Consider the following 21,818-nt stretch of genomic DNA (forward strand, 5'->3'; position numbering starts at 1 on the left):
AGCCGTATGGGATGTAAATGGCGAAAACAGTCCGGTTATTGTATCGTTAGGCATATGTAGTTCCGTAATGTGTTTATCTCGGTCTTAATTTGTGTGCTTGAGATCCAGTGATTAGTATTATTATTAGACTACTATTTTGCAGGATTACTTAGGTTTTGTTTTTGTGTACAGATTAATTTAAAATGGAAATTAAACTGAAGTGTTAGGTGGCCGTTACAGATAGCCTACAGAAGTAAACTTGACATTTTACGAAGAGGGCTATCTGGCATCGAAATTTATGAAATTGTCGCATACGGTGGCTATATTGGGTATCTGTATAATTATTATTCGGAAATCTGGCGAAGTAGGAGATATTAAGGGGAGAGGATTATATTTTTTTGGCGAAAAATGAGTAAATTAAAAAAAAAAATTCTTTAAAATACTCTGTGATATGTGTGGAATGCATAGCATAACATTTTGTCGGTATTTGTGCCCTTATCGGATGTTGAGACATTTTTAAACTTCTTGCGCTATGGATTTTTAAATCACACGCCCACTTTTATCGGTTTCCAGTAACTTCATTTTTTTTTTTTGCTACATTGCCATTTCTGAACTATTAAAGATACATGCATGAAATTTAGAACACACATTCTTTAGACTATTAGGAAACTTTACTCTGTAACAGAATTTTGTTAATTGATTTCATTTTAAAAATACGTCCGTTTGTTTGCAAGGAAGGAAATCAGAAAATTGTTATTAAATTTTAATTGCTTATTTTACAAACGTAGGGACTAATATCAAAATTCTGTTACAGACAGTTTGTAGAACATGCCTTTGCAAATACATTGCAAAAAACTGTTTGAATCTATCTTTAAAAACGGTTTAGATATATCGGTTTTAGTACAATCCTGCATTGGGTAGGCCTATATTTTTCTTCAAATTTGGGCCCCCAAATAATTTTTTTTTTTCAAAATATTTTGATTTGATTGAGTTCCCACAGCTATGAGCTCTCTACATACAAAAAATTAATATTTTACACCAAATAGGAAAAAAGTTTTAAAAAATACCATCCTCTCCCCTTAAAGTGTGTTCCCACCGTTATTTATGCTTCATTTCAACCTCTGTTGTAACTAAAATTTCTAGTTTCGTATCATGTTAGAATCATGAATTAATTTCTTAAGAGCTCATGGTCCTCGGGTGGGCTTTGAATCCACATGCGTCGGAACCAAAGGTAACCTGCTAAACTCCTACCGACCAGGACCAAATTTGACAACAGTATTAACATGGTGTTTCCCAGAAAATTAGGTAGCTTGGTGTGTAGTTTTGCCTCAAAATCGTTTGCATACTGTGTTGCAGGTAGCCCTCTCTTCATTCTCGGGTGCAACAAGCAGATCGGCCTGCAGATGTCCTGTAAAGGCATTTGGGAGGTGCTTCACGTGAACCACAGCTGTGGCTGTGACTGGTAGAGTTCAGCATTGTAATGCACAAGATTGTAAGTCTCCCCAGAATATTACGTATGTGTGCTATTGGAATCATAACTGGCGAACTATAATAATAATAATAATAATAATAATAATAATAATAATAATAATAATAATAATACGAGGGGGATCCAGGAAATAACGACCGTTCGCGCATACCCGCCGCGCAGCTGACTCCCCTTCCTTGTTTGAAGGTCAACTGCTTCCTTAACATGTGTGCTCATAATGTTGTGAGTACTGGTTGCAACAAGTCGCCATTGTGCATTTTGTGTTACTTCAAAATGAACGACGTGATTGATAATCCCACCGACTGTGAGGTGAGGAGTGTGATTCGATTTTTGAATGCCCGACATTTGAAACCTGCAGAAATTTACCGGCAATTGAAAGAAGTGTATGGTGATACTGTAATGAATGAAAGAAATGTGAGAAAATGGTGCGAAATGTTGAACAATGGGCGAACAAATGTCCACGATGAAACTCGACCCGGACGCCCATCACTCATCACAGAAGATCTGAAGACTAAAGTGAACGACAGAATCTTGCAAGACAGGCGCACATCACTCGACGAATTGCATATTGCCTTTCCTGACATTTCTCGTTGTTTGCTTGGTGAAATTCTGTCGCAACATCTTGGCTGCCACAAAATCTGTGCATGATGGGTTCCATGGCAACTGAGTGACCAACACAAAACTCAGAGAATGGCCTCAGCATTGACATTCTTGATGCGATATCACACAGATGGAGACGCCTTTCTTGATCAAACTGTGACTGGTGATGAGACCTGGGTGTCTCACAACACCCCAGAGACCAGGCGCCAATCACGTCAGTGGCATCATCCCTCATCACCCAAGAAACCGAGAAAATTCAAACAGACTCTCTCAACACAAAAAGTCATGGCTACTGTCTTTTGCGATCGCAAAGGTGTTCTTTTGCTGGATTTCATGCCAAAAGGTACAACGATCAATGCAAATCGTTATTGTGAGACTTTACGAAAATTACGGCAAGCCATCCAAAACAAGAGGCGAGGAATGCTTTCGAGAGGAGTTGTGCTTCTTCACGACAACGCCCGCCCGCACACTGCTGCTTCAACTCGAGAATTGCTGGATCAATTCGGTTGGGAAATCTTTGATCATCCGCCCTATAGTCCAGACCTTGATCCTAGCGATTTTCACCTTTTCACTAAGCTGAAAGACTTTCTGGGTGGTACGCGTTTTGGAAGTGATGAAGAGTTGAAGAAGACAGTGAACACCTGGCTTAATGAACTGGCGGCAGAGGAGTATAACACGGGAATTCTAAAGCTAGTGAACAGATACGACAAATGTTTAAATGTAGGTGGTGATTATGTAGAGAAGTAAAGGAAGCTTCAGTTATGTAACAGACTTTGTTTTTTCAAATAAATATATATATTTTAATTATTACAACAAAACGGTCGTTATTTCCTGGATCCCCTCGTAATAATAATAATAATAATAATAATAATAATAGTTTTATTTTCCCTGCCAGAGTTAAGGCCATCAGGCCTTCTCTTCCACTCAACCAGAATCAAATCACATACAGAAAATTCATACCGTTATACAAATATTAACTTAAAAATAATAATAAACATAATTAAGTAAAAAAGAGAGATTGAATACATATACACAATCAGTATTAACTTTAAAATAACTATAATAAAAAAAAAAGAGACTGAATACATAATCACAAACAGGAAAATATATCTAGTATACAGTATTAACTTAAAAAAAAAAGAATTAATACATATGAATATAATCTCACAACTAAAGGAATAGTAGAATTAGTATGATCAGCACAGCACGTGTTACAATGAGACAGTGACAATTACCTAGATATAAGTGTTAATGGAAAAATAAAGTAATGACTGTGTAAAATAATAATAATAATAATAATAATAATAATAAATAAAAATTATACTTAAAAACTAGTTCTGTGCATTTAACATATTTCTAAACAACCTAATTTTAAACAACTGAGGACTAAGACTACCCCTGATTTCCAGCGGCAGCGAATTCCATGAGCGGGCCATGGCTATTGAGGAAGACCTTGAGTACAGAGATGCACTATAATGCACTCTTTTATTTTTTTGGTGAATGTTACTTATGTCCCGCCCACTATAGGAGACATAGACCAGTTTTACACTAATCCTAAACATTAGTAGGTGAAACGAGCGTTGAGCGACTTCCGCCGATTTTGGAATAGACACCGACGCACTCGAACTGCCAACATAGAAAACAAAAAAATCACACTCAATCGCTTTCACCTTCATCTTGACAGGATAATAAAAGCCTAAACTAACCTAAGTGCGTTGGTGTCTATTCCAAAAATCGGCGGAAGTCACTCAACACTCGTTTAACCAATATTCGTTCAGTGGGCGGTGGATACTCTACATTGACTTTTTTTTTTCTACCTAAGCAGCACTTTCACTATGCAGCCCAAAAGACAGTCTCAAAACAATCTCAGAGACATTTACTTATTGTAGCTGTGTTTAATTTTTTTTAAGTTCATTTATACAAGCTTTAACATCTATGGTTATATCGCGCGTGTAGGACCTCTGGGTATGTCAGTAGGTCATTTAGGCTATTGTTAAGTTTCAGTTTATATTGTGTGTTATGGATGGCTGTGTTCATGTAACTGATTTAGATTTTGTTTTAATGTTTTGGATGAATCATGGTGTGTAAATTTACAATCCGGTACTTGGCTTTGTGACTGAGGTAAATCGTGAGGAATCCCAGTCAGATATGGAACCACAACAGTTGAAAAGATGGAAAAAGGCTTGAAGCCCAAACATAACTTAGTCCCAGGTTACATTCAATACTAGTAGAATTAGTTAAAAGTTATAAACCAGGATAACTACACAATCTTACAGAGAAAATTTGCATCAGCAAAACTCTGCCAGAAGAATAGAATACTGATAAACTATTCAAAGGAGAGGGATGTTGTGGCATGTTCTAACTATACACTCCGATTTATGTGGAAGAATCTTTAGGAAATTATCCAGGATGAACCGCAGCTGAGCAGATCTTTAATTTAAGACAGGTGCTAGAGAAAAGAAAATAATTTGATATTGAGAGTCATCGCCCTTTTATTGATTTTAAAACAGCATATTATTGTGTAGATACATACGTTGTACATATCAATGAATAAAATGAAAGGTTCGTAGGAAGCTTGCTAGCCTTATAACAGCTACATTGAAAGATGTAGAACGAAATATCAAGTAAAAATTCAAGGAAAGCTATCTGAAACCTTCAGTATGAGGAGTGTATTCGCCAAGGTGATGCTTTTCATGTTTGTTGTTTAAATTGCCTTGGAGAAGGTTGTGAAAGATATCAATATTAATATAGAAACAGAAGTAAACACTGAAATAATGAAACAATTGTCTTTAGAGACAATTAATATTAGGTACCCTCTACAAAACTGGCTTCACAAGGTGCCGGTGCAGGTGTTACGTGCTGTCTCTTTTCACTTTATAGATCTCTTGGATATGGAACAACAAGTTTTGATGGAGAAATCATTGCATTAAGTGAAAGTCTCAGGAATCTTCTATGCCACATCAATAAATTTAAGAATGCAGTTATATTGTCAGACTCCAAAGCAGCCATTGTATCAATAGTCTCTAAACACACACCTTCATCTCAAACAACAGAAATAACTAAAATGCTCTCTCAATTAATATCACTCAATAAAAGAATAGTATTCCAATGGATACCATCCCATTGTGGAATCCTGGGAAATGAGAATGTGGATGCTTTAGCAAAGAAGGGCAGCACTGCTACTTACAGACCTGTTATTAAATCTACGTATTACTCTGTGAAGAGATTTATTAAATCTACATGCTTAGACTTCAACAAACAAAATTTGATAACACAATCTCAAGGGAAAGACTGAATTCTCTGCATCATAATCCACAGTTAATTCCTGGTTTACCACGAAAATCGTCTGTAGCTGCATTTAGATTGGCAACAGGCCATACTTGTTTGGCCAAACACTTGCATAGACTTGGAATATATCAGTCCCCTAACTGCCCATTGTGCAACTCAAACCAAGAAATGGATTCGGAACACCTCAAAATCTGTGCTTCACTAGCTGACCATGATAATATCTTCGAAAAATATTGGAGTGCAAGAGGTCAAATGAATTTATTGTCAAACGCCTGGCATTAGAAAACAACAACAACAACAACAACATATTAATATAGTGGGTTGCAAGGAGTAGTGAAGTGCATTCCATAACCTCTCCTACTCTATCCCATCCTCACCTTCCCGTGGTGCAACCTGTTTTTAACAGACGAGGCTCTGGGGATTGAGTCACAGCGGTATAACTGTTCCATAAAAAATGGAGGAAATGCCATTTCAGGATCCTGACCTACCATAGCATGTGTTAGTGTTCCCTAAGTGGTGAAGAGGGGATATGGTCGGTGGAGTTGTCTGACAATCCTCCCTGCTAGGTCATATGGACCCGCTAACCAATAGCAGATGTGGTTCTTCAGACAGTTTGGGGGTTGCGTGCATGTGATATAACTGCCATAACATAAAAATAAAATGTCTACATTAAAACGGTTATATTTCTTACTATATCACTCCTTTATTGGAGAACAAGAGAATTAATGCTTTTATTGCTAAGAACTTAGCATTAGTTAACAACATATTACAGTAATATAGTCGTAAGAAAACATATTTTATGCTCGACCATGCCGAAATGTAGTAATTATACACCTGGTAGTAGCCCTTTAATGCACCTCATTATTACACCTATTCATTATAATTCAGTTGTTCAGCCAATGAGAAATCACCATTGTACCATTATAAAACCGCAAGTATCGATTATTTTCGGATATGCAATCGAAAGACAATTAGCGAAAAGTCACGGAGGCTGGAAATCCAATACTGTCACAGAAGGTTATGTTCTGTTACTATAATAATTAGCGTTAATTGTAAATAATATTCAAATAAATTCAATTTGTCATCTCGTGTTTCAATTCTAAATCAATTTCCAGGTTATATCAAGACTATTCTTCATGTTATTCTCGAGATTATATCAAGGTAAATTACATTCGTGCCTCGGAAAAAATCAATACTTTCGCGTCTGCGCACATCTCACAATTCAGGTCAGTTCCGCTCCTCACTTACATAACCATAACATGAATACTTATGAATAATTTCAAGTTAGAAATATGGTCGAGCATAAAAAGTCGTTTCATAAACAAACATACTCGCGTCTTAATTACTACCATTATAGGCTCGTTGCATAATGTACTATATATAAAATGATTGCATATGCAGATGACATCTGTATAGGACAATGGATGTAGGTAGCTATGAAAGAAGTTTGTATACAATTTATTGCAAAAAGCATTAAAGATGCCTCTGGAAATTAATGAAAGTAGATGGCTGTAGAGACAACTCTAACGATATTCACATAGGTCAATACACTTTAGAAAGAGTATGTAGATTTACTTATCTAGAATCTAAAAGAAGTTAACTGCCAAAATAACGTCAGTAATAAAATCCATAAAATAATTACCTTAGTAAACGTGTATCGAAATAGTAGTCTACTGTGCAGGCTCTTGCATTGCAGTGTAATTCTGCTGTTGAGCCCTGGTGGGATGACATTTGAGTTTGACATTTGCCGAGAAATTCATACAATTTTGTTACAGACTATTCAGAGTTCACCACAAGTGATAGCTCCATATTACACTTGTAATTAGTGATGAAGACTGAGAATTGTTGGGATGTCACAGGGGAACTAGAGTGCCCCTGTGTTCCCTGGACTTGCCTAACACAAGTTAGAAATTCAGGGCAGAGCAAGATTTGAACCTGGGCCTTCAAGCTTATAAGTCCAGCACTCCAGCACTGAGCCACTGTTATTAGACGTAACTGAATATTAATTGAGTTATAGTAATCACAATTGCACCATTTTCATTTTGCATATAAATGCATATTTTGATTATATTTAGGGGACTATTACACTTTTACTATGTCATACTACTTTTGACCAATAAAACGGTACGAAAGGATGTGTTTCAGCCAATCATGGCTGTTTATCACTACAATTTTATCACTTCCCTAGCATTTGTTTCTTTGTTTACCAACATTTCAAACTGCAAATTCTTTACAGTACTATAAACATGCTTTGCGATTGTCATTTGTTTCCCTCATAGATAGTCAATTGAAAAATGGCAGCTCCGTTCAGACGTTTTGGTGAAGCTAACATTAGTGAAATAGAATTTTAGTAAGTCAATTAATACCTGTTTTATTGTATTAGAGTACTTTATTTCTTCTAATCTTCATATACTCTCTTCTGTTTTTATCATCTCTCTATACCATTTGTTTCTTGGTTGCCAACATTTCAAACTGCAAATTCTATAAAACATGCTTTGCGATCATCATTTGTTTGTTGCATAGATAGACAACTGAAAATGGCGGCTCCGTTCATACGTTTTGGTGAAGCTAACATTAGTGAAATAGAATTTTAGTAGGTCAATTAATATTTTATTGTATTAGAGTACTTTATTTCTTTTAATCTTTATATACTTTCTTCTAATCGTGTAATAGCCAATTAAATCCCACTCGAGTTTTGATTTTCTCTAGATAAATCAAAACCTCTAGTGAGATTACTGTTGATAAAATTCTTTCGAGTTTTTCAAATTTATATTTTAAGATTACTAAATTTCTGAGAATGAGTCACAGTTTGACATATCTGTGGTTGGTATTTATTCAAGGAAACAGTGTGCACTTGCGTCAATTTCAACCCTTGGAGGTACATTAACAGTAAATTCAGGTAGCCACTGCAGTACTGGAGATATCAAAATTTGTGTAGATGACATATGGCACAACTGAGGAGTGTTAGGGAGGTCTTGATCATTCACTTCTAGATAGTGTGGAATAAAACTGTAGAAATCGAAAACATTAGTCTAAATGTTGTTTCACATCTTAATTTATCCTGTCTCATAATAACAGCAGGTAACCAGTCAAACAAAGTGAAGGAAAAAAATCTCTGGATGCCAACTAACGTAATACATGTATAGGAATTTGTGTATAGACTGTGTTCAAATACATCAGCTTTTTTGTAGCTTCACTTAATACTGGTATTTTATTATTAAAATAGTAGGTGATACCTTGCTCTTTTTGGGTCATATTTAGCTATTTTTACAGTACATCTCTGTATAAACATCTGAACTTTATGGTATGTAGCACACCAATATGAAGAAAAGTACCATCTGTATACATTACTTCTAAACCTCTACAGGACAGTACAAGCGCCTTCATCCACGGGCTTGGTTTAGGACATGGTAGATGCAGACTTGCATCAAAAGATCTCCCACCCAGCTCTATAAGGACACCAAATACAGCTGTGGGGGCCAGTCCTTCGTGATTTCCATGGCCATGATGGAGCTTGCGTGTGCCTGACACAGCTGACATGACTGCACCTGGCAGCCACTGTGTGTGCGCTCCACCATCCAACCTCCTGGGCACCCACGATGCAGCAGCAAGCCTCAGAGTTCGGGTGTTGGTGCAGTGCTGAGTGGCTAGACCACGTGAGGATGCACAGGTGAGACTTGGGGCTCTTCATACATTTGTATTATTTTATTTCCTCATTGTACAAAGTATAAAGAGAAAATATTTATGCTACAAAAATATGGAATTTGAGATTTTCACGGAAATACACATAGGCATCCCTGATAATGAAAAAATACTATTGGGGATGCTGTGTACAGCAGTTTCTGCTATACTAGTGGGTAGTTTTGTTCAGATTCACTATATACGAGTCAATTCATATCGAAATGATGCACATGAAATATTTTATTAATGTTTGTGACAGCGGGCTCTTCCCCAGGTAGGAATTTTTTTTATATAAATGGAAAAAAAGAAAAACAAACAATAACTTAATACCAAAAACATAACTCTTCAACTCTTCGTAAAAGGGTTCGCAAAAAACAAGTATAAACTACCTGAATGTGGTATAATGTATAAAGCGGGAGTAATTCCAACAATATAATTATTTTTCATATTTCCAATTAAAGCCTTAAGAGAAAAAAAATCATTATTAAAACTGTAAATTGAAAATTATAAGTAATTTCTTTTTATTATTTATACATACTGTACTTTTAAGGCCTGCTATGGACCAATTAAAAATAAGGGCCTTATAGGGCCCTTTCTAGTAAAAATCAATGAGGGGAGTTTAATAAAAAATAACACGAGCAAAAGGTCTCTGAAAAAAAAATCCTAGTTTGATATCAGTTGCTGTTCTCGAGTTACACACGTGGTTTATCCAGCACAGCTGGGAGTGGTGACGTCACATCCACTGACCAGCCTTGCAATGCACATATAGCAGTAAGAGAAACCCCTCTTAACAATCAGTTGACACATTGTTGTATTTTCGGTTGTAATAGTCACAATGAGAGAAAGAGCAGGACAGGAAAGAGGGAGAGACCAAAACACAACAGAGAGATAGAAAGACTAAGACAACAGAGAGAGAAATAGGAGGATCCAACAGATATGAAGACCAAGACACGAAATGTAGAGGAATATGAGGACTGGGTAGAAAGAGATAAATACGAGGACTCAACAGAAAGAGAGAAAGAAAGACCAAGACACGACAAAGAAAAAATACGAGGACCTGACAGAAAATGAGAGAAAGAAAGACCAAGACACGACAAAGAAAAAAATACGAGGACCTGGCAGAAAGCGAGAGAAAAAAAGACCAAGACACGACAAAGAAAAAATACGAGGACTTGACAGAAAGTGAGAGAAAGAAAGACCAAGACACGAGAAAGAAAAAAAATACAAGGACCTGACAGAAAGCGAGAGAAAGAAAGACCAAGACATGAGAAAGAAAAAAAATACGAGGACCTGACAGAAAGCGAGAGAAAGAAAGACCAAGACATGAGAAACAAAAAAATACGAGGACCTGACAGAAAGCGAGATAAAGAAAGACCAAGACACGACAAAGAAAAAAAATACGAGGACCTGACAGAAAGCGAGAGAAAGAAAGACCAAGACATGAGAAAGAAAAAAATACGAGGACCTGACAGAAAGCGAGAGAAAGAAAGACCAAGACACGACAAAGAAAAAAATATGAGGACCTGACAGAAAGCAAGAGAAAGAAAGACCAAGACACGAGAAAGAAAAAAATACGAGGACCTGACAGAAAAGGAGAGAAAGAAAGACCAAGACACGAGAAAGAAAAAAATACGAGGACCTGACAGAAAGCGAGAGAAAGAAAGACCAAGACACGACAAAGAAAAAATACGAGGACCTGACAGAAAGTGAGAGAAAGAAAGACCAAGACACGAGAAAGAAAAAAAATACGAGGACCTGACAGAAAGCGAGAGAAAGAAAGACCAAGACATGAGAAAGAAAAAAATACGAGGACCTGACAGAAAGCGAGAGAAAGAAAGACCAAGACACGACAAAGAAAAAATACGAGGACCTGACAGAAAGTGAGAGAAAGAAAGACCAAGACACGAGAAAGAAAAAAAATACGAGGACCTGACAGAAAGCGAGAGAAAGAAAGACCAAGACACGACAAAGAAAAAAATACGAGGACCTGACAGAAAGCGAGACAAAGAAAGACCAAGACACGACAAAGAAAAAAATATGAGGACCTGACAGAAAGCGAGAGAAAGAAAGACCAAGACATGAGAAAGAAAAAAATACGAGGACCTGACAGAAAGCGAGAGAAAGAAAGACCAAGACACGAGAAAGACAAAAATACGAGGACCTGACAGAAAAGGAGAGAAAGAAAGACCAAGACACGAGAAAGAAAAAAATACGAGGACCTGACAGAAAGCGAGAGAAAGAAAGACCAAGACACGACAAAGAAAAAATACGAGGACCTGACAGAAAGTGAGAGAAAGAAAGACCAAGACACGAGAAAGAAAAAAAATACGAGGACCTGACAGAAAGCGAGAGAAAGAAAGACCAAGACATGAGAAAGAAAAAAATACGAGGACCTGACAGAAAGCGAGAGAAAGAAAGACCAAGACACGACAAAGAAAAAATACGAGGACCTGACAGAAAGTGAGAGAAAGAAAGACCAAGACACGAGAAAGAAAAAAAATACGAGGACCTGACAGAAAGCGAGACAAAGAAAGACCAAGACACGACAAAGAAAAAAATATGAGGACCTGACAGAAAGCGAGAGAAAGAAAGACCAAGACATGAGAAAGAAAAAAATACGAGGACCTGACAGAAAGCGAGAGAAAGAAAGACCAAGACACGACAAAGAAAAAAATACGAGGACCTGACAGAAAGCGAGAGAAAGAAAGACCAAGACACGACAAAGAAAAAATACGAGGACCTGACAGAAAGTGAGAGAAAGAAAGACCAAGACACGAGAAAGAAAAAAAATACGAGGACCTGACAGAAAGCGAGAGAAAGAAAGACCAAGACACGAGAAAGAAAAAAAAATACGCGGACCTAACAGAAAGCGAGAGAAAGAAAGACCAAGACACGACAAAGAAAAAAATACGAGGACCTGACAGAAAGCGAGAGAAAGAAAGACCAAGACACGAGAAAGAAAAAAATACGAGGACCTGACAGAAAAGGAGAGAAAGAAAGACCAAGACACGAGAAAGAAAAAAATACGAGGACCTGACAGAAAGCGAGAGAAAGAAAGACCAAGACACGAGAAAGAAAAAAATACGAGGACCTGACAGAAAGTGAGAGAAAGAAAGACCAAGACACGAGAAAGAAAAAAAATACGAGGACCTGACAGAAAGCGAGAGAAAGAAAGACCAAGACACGAGAAAGAAAAAAATACGAGGACCTGACAGAAAGCGAGACAAAGAAAGACCAAGACACGACAAAGAAAAAAATACGAGGACCTGACAGAAAGCGAGAGAAAGAAAGACCAAGACACGACAAAGAAAAAAATACGAGGACCTGACAGAAAGCAAGAGAAAGAAAGACCAAGACACGAGAAAGAAAAAAATACGAGGACCTGACAGAAAAGGAGAGAAAGAAAGACCAAGACACGAGAAAGAAAAAAATACGAGGACCTTACAGAAAGCGAGAGAAAGAAAGACCAAGACACGAGAAAGAAAAAAAATACGAGGACCTGACAGAAAGCGAGAGAAAGAAAGACCAAGACATGAGAAAGAAAAAAATACGAGGACCTGACAGAAAGCGAGAGAAAGAAAGACCAAGACACGAGAAAGAAAAAAAATATGAGGACCTGACAGAAAGCGAGAGAAAGAAAGACCAAGGCACGACAAAGAAAAAAATACGAGGACCTGACAAAAAGCGAGAGGAAGAAAGACTGGGACACAAAAGAGAGAGAAATGCACACAATGGACAGCAAACAAGAAAAAGACCAAGATATTGCCGAGAGAGAGGGTGGAAATAACACGTGGAAATTTCTGTTAACAAACATATAGAAAAAACTAGTGAATAGTACTTCGTCTTAAATTGTTCATTTTCTTCTGAATTCATAATTTAACTTTGTCTGCAATTACACCAAGAAGTATCTTCGGTTATTTTCCGCTCCACTGTATCAATTATGTCTTGTGTATTACATTGAATTACTTATTTTACTCGTAAACTTTGGAAATTCTTCTCATATCCAGGCCACAAATAAATATAGGACAATGATAGATCACGTTGGTCACAATATTGTCTCTTTATACTTCGTATGATATAGTAAAAAATGAACAGGTATGATTTGACATGCTGCATATCTTTCTTTACATGGAACTAACTGTGGATATGATCACAGTCTACTATATACAGTCACGAAGCTTGAGTTTTGAGGGTGCTAGAAACAATAGACTGTGATGGTAGTATTTTGCATTGCCTGTAATGAGGAGATATTAGCGATCCTAGTGGTGAGCAACTATCTATGGATGCATATTTACTATGTATTGAGCTTCGCGACTGTATATACTAGACTGTGATATGATCACCTGTTGACAGGTGCAAAGCTTGTTCTCTTTGTCTCCTGCTTGTTCTCAACGTCTTCCCCTTTGTCTCCTTGTATTCACCTCGTTCTCCTTGTCTCCCCATTTCCAAAGGAGAAAGATGTAGTGTATCACTGGGAAGGAAAATTGAAGTCTATTATTAGTGAACATTCCATATCTGCTTGTATTTGAGGCAATAGCCATTAAAGAAGTATAACTCGTTGCATGAATGATTGCCGATTTCGAGAGAAGCATTGGCGCTGCATTATATGGTACGATCCAAGTGTTTATGCTTTAGTTTGCTGCCAATCATTTGTGCAACAAGTAATAGTGTACTAGATATGTGTAACTGTTCAAAAACAATCACTGCAGCCTGAAAATTTGAAGTAAATATGCCACCTTCTAGTATCGTCTCTCTTTCCCTCTCCGTGCATTATTTGAGAGGGCATGTTTGGTATCAATCAGTAGAAGAGACTATTCTACAGTAATGCCACATTTACAGATTCATTTCTTTCTGGACTTTGGTATGAAGGTTCCATAAAACTAGCATTGCAGCAACTAGTGAACTCCCAATTTTTTGTGTTAGCGGGTCTGACTGACAAACCCTAAGGTAGATCTGCTGGTATGTCCTTGCGAGCTTGACATTGCTATACTAAAAGCCAGGTTATGAACTGACTAAACAGGAAGTAGTTGGGTGGGCGAGAGGAAAGTGTGGGTTAGAGGGGTAGCCTGTGCAGTGATGACATGTTGAGTGTGGGGGATTGGAGGGGAAAAGGAGAATGGAGCTTTTCATTGGACCTCGCCTGCTAACGAAAATCTGGCAACGGAATCACGGAGACAGTGTATCCAAACTTCCCAGTTCATTTCCAGTACCATGTGCATAAAGAGTCGCATTTCGTACCAGTGTCATTAGCTCGTGTTTCCTTAAAAACAGTAATTTTAATTACTAATATTGTGGATAGTGTTCTTGAGAACAATAGATAGTAGTTATTTTAAACATACTGGTGACAAACGCTGAACACGCTTTGAATCTCGTGCCGGCAACAGAGCTCAGAAAGAGAGCAACAGAATGTTGCTTCCGGTTTAGTTGGTTCATAACCTAGCTTTTAGTATAGTACTAATTTCATTCTAGCTGAATTGTGCATTTTATTCATGTAGAAATTCCGAAAGATCAGTTACTTCACACAGAATATGTGTATAATGTATTATTTCAGAAACTATATTGGCTTGTGCATTTACTTTGTGTGCAAGTTGCAGCAGCTTGGACAATGCTGTGCTTGTATCTCTTTCCCTCTTGGGATGATCAATTCACAGTTGTTCTATTTAAATTGAATTGAGAGAGAGGGAACTGGGAGGAGAAACTTTAAAAGGTACGTGTCCTTGCAAGGGAGTTCGGGGCTGAGAAAACTGAATATGTGAGCTCCAAGCCTGTTGACCACATGTCTCACTCTGGGTTTTGCTGCTTGACTGAAGGAACTCTATAAAATTTTGAAGAGGGAAAAAACCAAAAATGGACGTAACCTAATAACTGCCACGTAAAGGGAAGCGGGGGAGGCATAGGACGAGCTGATTGCAGGATGGGAAGAAATGTCAGAATATGTAATTAAGCACATTGAAGGATGTTTTGGCCTTTTGTAGTGCAAGCAGAGTCGAATAACCTCTCTTGTGAATAACAGGGTCATGTATGAAAGCTGAGACAGGGCATATATGTCGAAAATTTAAATTTGGAAAAATATCGGAATCTGTATGGGGAATGGGATGTAGATCTCATGCTGACATTTGCCGCAACACCTTAGTAAAACAACGGAAAAACCTTAGGCAGGATGAGTTGTGTCAAATTAAGAGAATAGAATGGCTCTTAGATGGGGTGCTAATTATGGCTCTGTGAATTGTCTCAATTTAGGAGACTAAGTGTAGTCTCATATGTGGAGTGCTTTGTACAGAGTGTTTGCCTACGGGTGAGGCCAGGAAAGTGGCATGTACTGATATGCAGCTTTGTGCGCGCAGTTGTCGAGACATGCTCGACAATCAAGGACATCAAGGTCGACAAGTTATCAGTTGTGAGCCAGATATTGCAGTATTTAATAGGTACAGTGCAGTTTCTTGACACAGTTGCTTAAATATTCAGCGTGTGTGTAAAATTTGTTAACAATGCAAAATGCAAAATTCACGCTTGAACAGAGAGTTTTTATGTATGATGCATATGTGAAAACAGAGTCATGTAGACAGGTGCGTAGGCAATTTGAAGTGAAATATTCGGGTGCTCCAATTCAGGGTAGAGAAACTGTTAGATGTCTTGTTAACAAATTAAGGTACAATTCCTAAGTGAAACCGAAGAGTATTGACGGGAGAAAAAATTGATGAAATCAGTGCATAATTTACATGCTCTCCTAATAAATCTCTAAGACGTGTTTCACAGGAAGTTAGTGTTTCAAAAACATCAGTCTTTACTGCTGTTAAACTTTTAAAATTAAAACTCTACAGAGTATGGTATAGAAAACGGAAGCCTACGGATAGACGGTTCCTGCAAGCTACACAGCAAACAGGCTGCTTTCCTGGCCCCACCCGTAGGCGAATGCTCTGTATATCTTATAGTCCCAGTTAAAAAGTGCATGTCCCGAATGCAGCTTAATTTCTGAAGAACATTCTACTTTCCCTAACCTATTTTGTCTGCTAAATTCGAACTTATAAACAAATGGAGCAAGTTTCTTATTGATTTCTGTACTCTTTCCAGATTTGCTACATCTACCACAGGACATTGCAAGTTTGGGTGCTCGACTTCAGTACTACAGGCCTTGAGGCTGTCATCAATGCTGTGCAAGCTTGAACTGCTGAGGACAATGGGATCTATCCAGTGCAGTATATGGACATTCATTTGTAAACAGAACTAGATGAAATGAGTTATGAAGTACTTTATTTTGTGCAAGCAGTTTAACCATCTGTATGACAAAAGTAGTTCTAGAATAAATGGTGATTATTTACTTGTGGACTAGTATGTATATTCTACACCCTACCTCTAAAAAATTTTTAATTTTCCCGCCAAAAAAGATAGAATATATATACTCTAAATGCACCTTATATAGTGGTGAGATAGCAGAGTTTTGTTGAATGAATTCATTTGTTTTCAAACTGCTCTATTTATATGCTACACTAGAGAACTCTAGTGTACGAACTATACACTATATGCTGGACTTACACTTTTGGATTGTAAATTCTGATCAATGAGTGCAGTTCAAAAACTAAGTCATTGATCACAACTTACAATCCTGAAGTACTACCAAATGTGTAAGTCCAGCATATAGTGTATAGTTCGTACACCAGAGTTCTCTAGTGTAAGCATATAAATAGAGCAGTTTGGAAACAAATGAATTCATTCAACAAAACTCTGCCATGTTTGGCTACTATATAAGCTGCATGTAGTGTATATATTCTATCTTTTTTGGCGGGAAAATTTTTTCAAATAAAAAGGGACACCTTTAGGAGAGGCAGTTATAGGAGAAGCAAAGAACATAACACACATTCCTCATCTCAATATTTACTTAAATTACAAAGATTACATCAGAAGCATTCAAGTTACAGAGAATACATGAACTATTATGTCATTAGTTGCTTGCTAAAGTGCTCAGCTTTCTGGAGTTTTCGCCATCCGGTATTCCTGTAAAAGAATTTAATATTAAACCAGCTGCCACTAAAACATTCCCTACATAATTAGGGTCACTGGCTACTGAAGGATCCACTGGAAGGAAGAAAAGTTCGGAGCAGAGGAAGGCAGAAAGATAGGAAAATTCAGGTTTGCAGTTAAAGATGAGACAAGACATGCCATTCAACAGAACATTCTGCAATCTTAATGTCATAACTTAGTATACTGTTAAGGGAACTTGTATATGAATGAAAGGAAGAAAGCATTCTGTTAGTACAGTAAAACCCCAATAAGTTGCTGTTCAAGGGACCAGGTGTAAAACACGTATTAGGCGGGTATACTAATTTTGACATATACAATATCTATTAGCATTTTTCTTTGTTGAAATACATGATTCATGAAAGGTAATACAGTATTACTCCATTATATAATTACTGTACTGGTACTCTACGTCAAAGACATATACATTATGTACTGCACTTAATTCTTTTGGGAGGGGGGGGGGGGAAACATTTATAGTTGTTTGCCATGTGCGTGTTCTCCAAGTCCTCATGTTTACCACACTTCAGTCACTGCAATTACATCCTCCTGATGTAGCAGCTGTAGTTATTTGAGTCGCGATTTTTTATTATCGTTCTTAATTCGATTATGGGATTCCTAATGCATCAGAGTTGTTTCTGAGTAAGAGTACTGTTTTCATCGCACTTTCGTAAGATTTCCAATTTTTCCGAAACAGAAAGGGCTTTTTGTTTAACACTCATTGTAATCACACAGACACTTCAATACACTAAAGGACAACAAACTGCCCAACAAAAATATCCAGAATTTTATTACGGTCGAGTGATGAATGTTGTTTGAGAGAAGGTTAGCAAGAGGGTGAGGTATTGTAATTGAATGTAGGCTTTAACCACGCAGATAAGGAGTCGAATAAGAGAGCGTAACAAGAGGGTGGGGTATAGTAAGGTATGAAGGTTTAAATGCGCAAGTAAAGGGTCGAATACCAATACTTTTCAGGTTAATGGCAGCAGTGAGTTCAATGACCAAGATGTTTCATTGCTGAAAATTACGTCGAAAATATTCCACAAAAACAGCGTATTATGCAGGACTTGAGCGCAACAAATGGGGTATTTTATAAAGGCGTTATATATGAAATGTGCAGGGACCGGACAAAAAAAAGCATATTGCATGGGATAGCGTAATAAGCAGGCGCATCTTATCGAGGTTTTACTGTACTTGAAATACAGATTGCACAGAAAATTGCAGCCACAATTTGATGAAATTTTTACAGCCTTATAAAATGGATCATGTAAGGTGTTGACAACTTTAGATGCATGGATGTTTCTTTCTTCACTAATACAAAGTGAAAAGAGTATTTTTATATTTGCATAAATGAATACATGCACACAATTAAAAACAAATGGTTAGAAATCTAAAATGTTGTATACACTTTCAAAACTTAAGTACGTTAAATGCAGGCTTCTATTCATGTAAGCATTTCAAGTATTTTTACAGAAATAAATATTTATTTAATTTGATTCATGTTAGGTAATAAAATAATTTTTTTCAACATAATGACCTTTTAACTGCCACATTTTACGACTTTATCAACTGCAAAAGTTATCTAGCATCCCAGTGAAATGAAGGTGAAATGAGTCCAAGGTCCAGTGCCGAAAGTTGTCCAGCACTTGCTCTTAATGAGTTGAACGAAAACCCTCACAGGTAACTTATCTCCACCAGTATTTGAACCTGGGCCCTCTCGTTTCAGTCAGACATGTTAACCATTATTCCACAGCGGTGGACAACAATATTATAATAGTCTACTTTTAAAAGTCTCTTATTAAGAATTACTAGTGAAAAACCAAGATATGTGCATTTACATTCAAGTAAGCAAGAATAAAAATATCTCATTTTTAGACAACTATTCGTAAAAGATTTTCAACACTAGATAAGTATGTTAAAAACCGACTATTACAGTACTATCTCCACATATAGTGGAGGACTAGTAACTGTGTCCGTGTGAGAGGGGTCTGCCGCAACCGCGGGGAAGAGGGTAGGTACTAAAGGTTCGGGATGGGGGTGGCCTTTCTATGACATTGACAGGCAACTACCAGTTCTGAATATATATTGCGAGAGTGCAGTCAACTTGAGTTTACAGTATTCTTTACATTGTTCAATTCAGAACTTCCTTATACAGTAATTACAGTAAATCTGTGTAATTCAGTGTAGTGCATATATCTAGTATAGGATTAGTATAGTGTAGTGTAGTGTAGTGTAGTGATAAAATAGTATAGGATGTGTATAGCTATAGTATAGAAATAATAGTGCGAGATTATAGAGCAGTGATATTAGCAAGAACGATAGTCTTAAACACTTTCGTTTAGTGTGGCTAATAGAAAGGCAAACACAACTATTCATAGTGAAGCAAGAGAAATAATAGCTAACATCATAGAGAAGTGCGATGAGGAAAGAGTGCAAAAACATTTGAGGATTCCTTTAAATAAATCAACTGAAAGAGCGGCCGAATACACTGGAGTAGGGTATAGTACAATAAAGAAGATTAGGAAGGAACATAAGATAAGAAAAGAAAACAGTCCGGATAGACTCCTGAAATCGCCAGGAAAGAAGAGACGAATAATATCTCGTAATATACTGCATGTAGACGACTTCGACAAGTGTGTTATAAGAAATACAATACAAGACTTTTATATTCAAGAAAAGAGAGTGCCGACAATACCTAAACTTTTGACGGTAATTAAAGAAAAAATCAATTTTCCTTGGGGCAGAAAATCACTAAACAGAGTCGTGAAAAGCATGGGGTTTAGATGGAGGAAATGCCAGTCAAAACGAAAAATCTTGGTAGAAAGACCGGATATTATAGATTGGAGGGCAAACTATCTGCGTAAAATGAAGAAGTATCGAGAAGAAGGACGTGAAATTGTGTACGTAGACGAGACGTGGGTCGATAGCAATCTAACTCACCGAAGATCTTGGCAAAGTGATGACGTAATGGGAGTTCAGGACAATATGAATTCGGGGAACAGACTGATAATACTACATGCCGGGGGCGCCAGTGGTTTTCTTGCCGGTGCAGAACTAATATACAAAGCTGGCTCTACAACAGGAGACTACCATGGGCAAATGAATAGCGGCAATTTTCAAAAGTGGGTAGTTAATCAACTTATGCCAAATCTTCAGCCAAATTCTGTTGTCGTTTTAGACAATGCACCATACCATTGTATTCAGGTTGATAAAGCGCCATCACCCTATGCCCTCAAAGGGACATGATAGAGTGGCTGAGAAAGAAAGGAGTCGAGTGCAATGAGACAATGCGTAAGAACGACCTTTATAAACTGATTCTTCCACTGAAACCAAAGGAGAAGACGTACAGAATAGATAACATGTTGTCAGGTAGTGGACATGTTGTGATACGTCTTCCTCCATATATGTGTGATCTAAATGCCATCGAACTCGCATGGTCGAAAATCAAGAGAATTGTAAGGGAAACGAATGTTACAGGAGATTTGTCTTTAACAAAGCTGCGCGAAACTACGAAGAACGCAATACAGGAGGTAACACGACAAGATTGGGCAGGTTTCTGCCACCACGTCGCCAATTTAGAAGCAGAATACTGGGAAAAGGACGGAGTAGTTCCAGATGTAATTGACCAAATATCAATCAACTTGAACACTGATAGTGATAGTGAAGCCGGGGGCAGCGATAGTGAAAATGGCAGTTCATCTTCTGAAGAATCCGAGTGAAACGCGACTCCGTCTGCATCCCACTGCAAGCCTAGGCGAAGACAAGGTAAGAGGAAATGTTTCTTGCACGCATAATAGTACGTTTACCAATAAGCTCAACTCCCCCCTCCCTCTTCGCTTCCCTCAGAAAACCTTTTCCTCACCAACAAGACCGCGGACACAGTTACCAGTCCTGTACAGTACTTCAGTGTGCTTTTCAGTTTCGCATTACTTACTTATAGCTTTTAAGGAACCCGCAGGTTCATTGCCGCCCTCACATAAGCCCGCCATCGGTCCCTATCCCGAGCCAGATTAATCCAGTCCACCTCCCTCAAATCCATTTTAATATTATCCTCCTATCTACGTCTCGGCCTTCCCAAAGGTTTTTTTCCCTCTGGCCTCCCAACTAATATTCTATATGCATTTCTGGATTCGCTCATGTGCTACATGCCCTGCCCATCTCAAACGTCTGGATTTAATGTTCCTAATTATGTCAGGTGAAGAATACAATGCGACAAGTTCTGCATTGTATAACTTTCTCCATTCTCCTGTAACTTCATCCCTCTTAGCCCCAAATATTTTCCTAAGTACCTTATTCTCAAATATCTTTAATTTCTGTTCCTCTCTTAAAGTGAGAGTCCAAGTTTCACAACCATACAGGGCAACCAGTAACATAGCTGTTTTATGAATTCTAACTTTCAGCTTTTTTGAGAGCAGACTGGATGACGAAAGCTTCTCAACCGAATAATAACAGGCATTTCCCATATTTATTATGCGTTTAATTTCCTCCCAAGTGTCATTTATATTTGTTACTGTTCCGCCAAGATCTTTTTCAGTTTCGCATACATCTTTTAAATCTCTCACTTAAATACCGTATATTATAATACAAAGATATTTCATTTATACATTAACATTACTTCTCACTTCATTATTACATATGAAAAATGTTGAAGGTACTTTATATCAATGACTGCTGGCTGCACATTTTATAAGATATGTGTATCTCTTTTAATTTTGGATATGTGTGCATATGATCTTTGTCCTACATTGTTTTCAGCAAGAATGAT

The 21,818-nt window shown here is 37.5% G+C and overlaps 2 protein-coding genes and 1 long non-coding RNA gene across 6 annotated transcripts in view; 2 read left to right on the forward strand and 1 right to left on the reverse strand.

Moving 5' to 3' along the window:
- Positions 1-16,375, forward strand: LOC138701035 (uncharacterized). 2 transcript variants are annotated; one of them, XR_011332431.1, is made up of 4 exons: positions 1-1,210; positions 1,336-1,471; positions 8,724-9,026; positions 16,109-16,375. It is a non-coding gene; the product is annotated as an uncharacterized lncRNA (long non-coding RNA). The 2 variants fall into 2 exon arrangements; XR_011332430.1 differs by having other exon boundaries at positions 1-1,471.
- LOC138701033 (uncharacterized) overlaps positions 8,396-21,818 on the reverse strand; it is a 27,638-nt gene continuing 14,215 nt past the window's right edge. For 2 of the 3 annotated variants that reach the window (XR_011332428.1, XR_011332429.1), the window contains exon 4: positions 16,890-17,029. Coding sequence is in view for 1 of the 3 variants with exons in the window: in XM_069827551.1 (XP_069683652.1) it covers positions 8,624-9,003; positions 13,381-13,508 (508 nt within the window). In the remaining 2 variants the exon portion in view is untranslated. Of the gene's footprint in view, positions 9,004-13,380; positions 13,509-16,889; positions 17,030-21,818 lie in introns of those variants that run through there. The other variant, XM_069827551.1, reaches the window with a different exon arrangement.
- LOC138702137 (U1 small nuclear ribonucleoprotein 70 kDa-like) lies at positions 9,259-12,873 on the forward strand. Its single transcript, XM_069829746.1, has 3 exons — positions 9,259-9,311; positions 9,868-9,949; positions 12,369-12,873. Exons 1-3 carry the CDS (start codon positions 9,259-9,261, stop codon positions 12,822-12,824), a joined length of 591 nt encoding a protein of 196 aa, XP_069685847.1. The 3' UTR covers positions 12,825-12,873.

This window comes from Periplaneta americana, chromosome 6 (assembly GCF_040183065.1).
Source record: "Periplaneta americana isolate PAMFEO1 chromosome 6, P.americana_PAMFEO1_priV1, whole genome shotgun sequence".
In the NCBI taxonomy this organism is placed as follows: Eukaryota; Metazoa; Arthropoda; class Insecta; order Blattodea; family Blattidae; genus Periplaneta; species Periplaneta americana.